Raw genomic sequence first — 5977 nt, 5'->3', positions numbered from 1 at the left:
AATAGGTAACATATATGTGTCTGTTCCTATTGCACATTCGGTTCACTTGAACGAAACGTACGAAAATCTCAAACTTCTTCTTAATAATGTCAGATACAAAAAACATGGTTCGCTACTTTGTGAAGCCTCAAAAGTCCTTTCTATATTGTTGGATCAACAATCCCGTTATACAAAGTTCTCATGTTTTTTGTGTGAATGGGACAGCAGAGCACGAAATCAGCACTGTATAAAGAAGCAATGGCCACGCAGAGTCAGCCTAAAACCAGGATCGAAAAACATTGAACGTGAAAGTTTAGTTGACACAAAGAAAGTACTATTACCCTCACGTCACATAAAATTGGGCTTGATGAGGTAGCTTGTAAAGGTCCTAGATAAAGATGGCGACTGTTTCAAGTATCTATGTGAGCAATTCCCAGCTCTTTTTCAGAAGCGAAACTTAAAGAAGGGGTTTTTGTTGGGTCTCAGATTATGAAACTGAATTCGGGTGAACAGTTCGAAAGGACAATGAGGAAAGTTGAAAAAGAAGCGTGGATTGCCTTTAAAGATGTTATTGACAATTTTGTAGGAAACAACAAAGACCCAAATTACGAAAATATTGTCACTAGAATGCTCGATTAATTCAAAGAGTTGGGTTGTAATATGAGCTTGAAAGTTCATTTCCTACACTCACATATTGACTATTTCCCTGACAATTTCGATACCGTCAGCGAATAACAAGGGGAAAGGTTTCGTCAAGACATCAGGGAAATGGAGAGGAGGTATCAGGGAAGATGAAAAATCAACATGATGTTTCATTACGCAATATATAAAAGAAAGACAACAACACATAGTTTGAGACCAAAGGATGTAGATTTCGCAAAAAAAAACAGGATAAATGAGGATGCATATTCGCTTGACATCAATGTTCTTCACCTTTCTTCAGCTTGTTTGTATTTTTGTTAACAAGCATAATAATAAAAAACATTCATTGTGTTAAACAAAATAATAATTTAGCCTTTATGAACTATACATTTCCTAGAAGTTCACAGAATGTTGCCCAGACCAGTGTATGGAGTTTTGTGAATGGTTCATGGTACTCTGGAACTTGGTAAAAACTTCGCCCAGAAGGTGTTCTTGATATTGACAGATAAGACGTTTAACATCAAAGGTGAAATGAATCTTCAAAATTGTAGATACTATTCTCAAGAAATTGAGTTGCAAGATCTCCCCCCCCCCCCACCACACACACAAAAAAACAACAAAAAACAAGGAGCTGGTTTCAGTAAAACTCAAATTTAGTTACAGGATCCCAAGGAACAAGTAGCAGATAGAGTATTGGCAAATGACATTGGAGCATGAGTATGAAAAAGTATGAAGAATGATTAGAGTGAAAATGATAGTTTATACATCACTGGTGATTAGGAGGATTGCAAATTACTTGTTTATCACACACCCAAATAATACGAAAAATGTGTAGCAGAAAATCGCAATAGCCTGAAAAACCGTAACATTGCACATGTTACAAAACTAGAACCGCAATCTGAACGAAGGACTAACATTATGTTGTGATAACTGTGTACGTAGAAAAGTCATGGTGCTGGTCGATTTTTGTACCACCTTGTACAAGTGTTCTCTAAACTGTTCATGAGGTAGTTGATTTCAATTACAGGATTCCAACTTTTTTATTTCGGGGTTTCGACTACGTTGTGTTTTTGTTTTTTAGTTGTTTCACATTAAACTCTACCATATTTACTACTGTTTTAAATAACAGTTCCACCGAGGGTTACATCGTGTTTGAACAGTATTTTGATCAATACTTGTGATGACGCAATCGAAACTGAAGTAGAGGAAATATATCAATTTCATGTGAACTTTATTTATATGTAGAGATTTCTTTCCCTACTCATATTTTTAAAATATCTAACAAGGTAGAAGAGACTCCAGTAGTTCAGCAATAAGTCTGAAAGCCTATAACGCTAAAAGAAAAAAAAAGAAGAGAAAAACAAAAAAAAGGGTTTCTATATCTATAGTGGGCACAGCACGGATAGCCAATTGTGTAGCTTTGAGCTTAATGACAAACAAAACGAAATTAGAAGATTTCTTATCTGAGTTTGTTACAGAGAATTCACTATTTTTTTTTTCTGATTAAAACATATTACTTTGAAATTGCTCTGAAATAAGAATTAACTTAGAAACTTTGTTTGAGGCAGTATTTTCTCACGTTTATAGATGACATTATTCTGGTGTATATTTTATGAAATTCAAAAACTAACAAAAAACGTACGCACCTTTTTTACCTGTTTTCTTCACTCTGTGCTGCTGGTTTTTATTATAATCACTAGTTTGTTCATTCCTAACAATTATACCAAGAAGTGGGTCAGTTTCGTTTTCATGATACTCATACGATCCATTCAAATAATTCGTGACATTCATCTTTCTTGATTCTTTGTTGGACATTTCGAAGAATGTTTGTGAACGAAATATCTGAACATTAAAAACAAAAAAGCGGATGTATACAAGTTACAGGGGATTATGTGTGGTTCCGAACAGCCACAAACTACCAGAAATTACACTTTCAAGTAATTATGATGATATGTTTGTGTGTCGTTTCAAGATATTTTTTCACACAAATCAGACACTCAGCATCAATTTTCATTCGAATCAAATAATCAATATAATGCTTTCTGAACTCGAAATATAAAAGTAAAGACACTGCAATTCTTTGATTTCACTGAATATTCTTCACCCCGTGAAAAGATACTAAGACTCAGTTAAAGGAAAATTCCGCGAACAATGATTGGTTAAACACAGATGACCATATGACCCATCTCAGGTTTCACTCTCACACCAAGCATACTCTTACCGTGTACGTTTTCAGTTTGTAGTCTAGGGGTCGGTGCAGTCGAAATACTGTTACAAAGTCAAAGTAGAGATATAGGTTATAAGTTACTGAAAATAAAATAAAAATAACAGTTTACATTATAATGATTTAAAATAGAATTGATTGAATAGCAACAAGTCATACGAGAAAATGTAATACTGCAATTATAATTAAATAGAATCTGAAAAATTAATGGCTGATCAGACAGAGACTGAGAAAGTAACTATAGAAATAATCTGAATTGTACCAGTAAGTCAGTTTTTTTTTACAGTTTTCACACCGTGTGATTAGTATAATTTTTCGTACTCACGTCTCGTATTTTTAACTTGAAGTAAAACGCTTCTTGATATCTGTTTCAGATGCGTACATAAATAAAATTTGTTTGTTTGTTGTTAAGCATAAAGATACCCAATGGGCTATCTGTGCTATGCCTCTACTGGTACCGAAAGCCAGGTTTTAGCATTATAAGCCTCCAGGCTTAACCGCTGTGTCTCTGGGGAGCACATAAACACAATAAAAAGATATTATAGTAATCCAGGCCACATTGTTATGAAGAGTGTGATTAAAAGTGTAGATTATGTATAATACATTATTGGCCAAAATGTTTGCACAGTGTTCTATATTGATGTTACTGTCTACATGCATGGAGAAATAATTGAGTAAATGTCCCAGTAGTAACAGAGAAGGCAGTGTATGATCGGACAAACATGTACGAGTTGTTATTCTGGTCTGTATAAGTTGTTTTCAGCATTTGTTCGTCAAAACACACATACACACCTGTTTTGTATAAACGAGTGTGCGTTTGATAGAATCTTTTCCGAAACAAATCAATGCATTGTTCAGACAATTTCTTTGTACTTGGTGTACAGTCATACCTCGTCACGTGACATAAGTTATAGGGTGTCAAATTGTTCGACTGTCCAGGAATTGTATGAAACAAACGTTGTTCCAGGAAAATCTACTAGTAGACTACTGTCTGAGATGACCGTGTTTTCATCAGGTTAACACGTCATGGTCGAAAGAAGTCTTGCAACAACTTACGACAGGAATGGCATAAACACAATCATTCCAAGGTATTCAGAAGAACAGTGAACAAGAGACTGACCAAACAAGGTTATTTTTTAAGAATGGCTATCTGTAAACCGATATTAACCAGAATTCACCACTGTCACCGTATTACTTGAGCAAGGCAGCATGCCAACTTACAGTTAGGACAGTGGCGACATGTCAGCTTTTCAGACGAGTCCTATTTCCCGGCTTATTAAAGCTGCTGACAGGATTTATGTTTGTCGTTTGCCTAGAGAACAGATGAGAGAAGACTATATTTTCCACAGGGAACACACAGGAGATGGTGCAGTGCAAATTTGAGCAGCTATACATCATGGTGGAAAAACTGCTCTTCATATCCTCCATGGAAACGTCAATGGCGCCTCCTACAGATACAACATGGAGACGATATTTCTGCCCTATGCTAGGACAAGGTTTGGCAATAACTAGTGTTCCAGGATGACATTGCTACTGCCCACAGTGCGCATATTGTACAGGATTATCTCGACCGAGTGGATGTTACAAGGTTGTCATGGCCAGCAAAGTCTCTAGATTGTAACTCCATTGAGAAATGTTGGCAGAACTGAACCAGAAAACTGCTAATCACGACCCTAAACCAGCTACTGTTAGCTGAGTCGCAGCGCCTTCTAGTAACAAGTTGGGATGAAATCAGGATGGATTACATCAATAACCTCATCGACAGCATGTCATATCGCCTTGTGAAGGTTATTAGAATATGAGGAGGACCAAGTACTGAATGTTTAATATGAACTGATATAAGGTTACAAACGCTATTTATAATAATTTGATGTTATATTTTGTCATTATATATGTTTTGGTAAGGTTTTGTTGTGATAGGTGAAATGCTGAATCCCACATCCTTTATGGATGTCTGATAAAATGGTTTGCTGTTCTGATAAATCGTTCATGATGTCCATAGAATCTGTCTTATTATACAAATTACATAGTAAAGGTTTATAATAAAATGCATTTCTCGGTTTGACAGAGCTAAGTATATTTGTATTCCATCTGAATACTAATGATCTTATTTGTTACAAAATATGCAAACATTTTGGGCAAGACTATATATTTAAGTGAAGTTATGCTAAAAGGAATCAACCTATTGATTTTCACACCAGATAATGAGAATTCTTATAAATCTGATACTTTTGTAGGGTGTTAATTAAAATAAAAAGAATTTAAATAAAAAGAAAGAAAAATATGGTGTACACTACATAGTGAAGCCCCTCTTTTTCACAGACATAATAACACGTTTATATGCAGCATAAACTAACATGCTCACGAACAGAGAGTACTGGCAGTTTTTTTTGTTTTTTTTTGCTTTCGAATAATTTTTCAAAACTATTTAAGGGCTATCTACTGTGGTATCTCGAGGATTGCCCTCACATTAGAATAACAGGATGATCGAAGATCTCGTACATGGGTATATATTTCCCGATGGTGCGACAAATGGGTCACAAAGAATAAGACAGGCCACAGATTTCACACAGAATACAAATGTTTATGAAAACCACCAAAGTTTAGAGTACCAACAACAATACTCTATTACTCAATTCAAGGTAATACCGCAGATTACAACAGGGCAAGTAACAATGTAGGTATTAAAAAACAAGGGCAGTGTGGTTAGCTGAAGTGTTGAATACTTTATTAAACCAAAACATGAAAGTTCTTTACAAAAATGAAACTAGTGGATGAAATCCTTTTAAATTTGAGATGAAGGATCCTATAAGTATAAAGTTTTTTAAAAATAAGATATGTAGTCTTGATATTTTTTAAAGCAGTTTTTCTCATGCCTTCTCTTTTCGCATGATATCTATTCAACATACAAAGTAATTTTCATTTTAAGCTTAAAATACTTTTACACATCATAAAATACTTATAATGTCCCGATACTTTATTTTATATGTTATTTTCACTAACCAATATCTGTACGGGTTTGGTAGATTTGACCGATCTCGTAACCACCATAAAAAATAATAATTTTAATATATAAATATATATAAATTATGCCTTTTTTCATTCTAGAATGACTACAAATTATAACAGGAA

General features: G+C 34.6%; 1 protein-coding gene across 1 annotated transcript in view; it reads right to left on the bottom strand.

Moving 5' to 3' along the window:
- LOC106474494 (putative sodium-coupled neutral amino acid transporter 7) overlaps positions 1-2734 on the bottom strand; it is a 17980-nt gene extending 15246 nt beyond the window's left edge. The window contains exon 1 of the mRNA XM_022379803.1: positions 2268-2734. Coding sequence (XP_022235511.1) covers positions 2268-2436 — 169 coding nt within the window. The 5' untranslated portion in view covers positions 2437-2734. The remainder of the gene's footprint in view (positions 1-2267) is intronic.
- Positions 2735-5977: the final 3243 nt, after the last annotated feature.

The sequence above is a fragment of the Limulus polyphemus genome, unplaced genomic scaffold, assembly GCF_000517525.1.
Source record: "Limulus polyphemus unplaced genomic scaffold, Limulus_polyphemus-2.1.2 Scaffold139, whole genome shotgun sequence".
NCBI lineage: Eukaryota > Metazoa > Arthropoda > Merostomata > Xiphosura > Limulidae > Limulus > Limulus polyphemus.
This window is presented reverse-complemented; position numbering and strand designations above follow the sequence as displayed.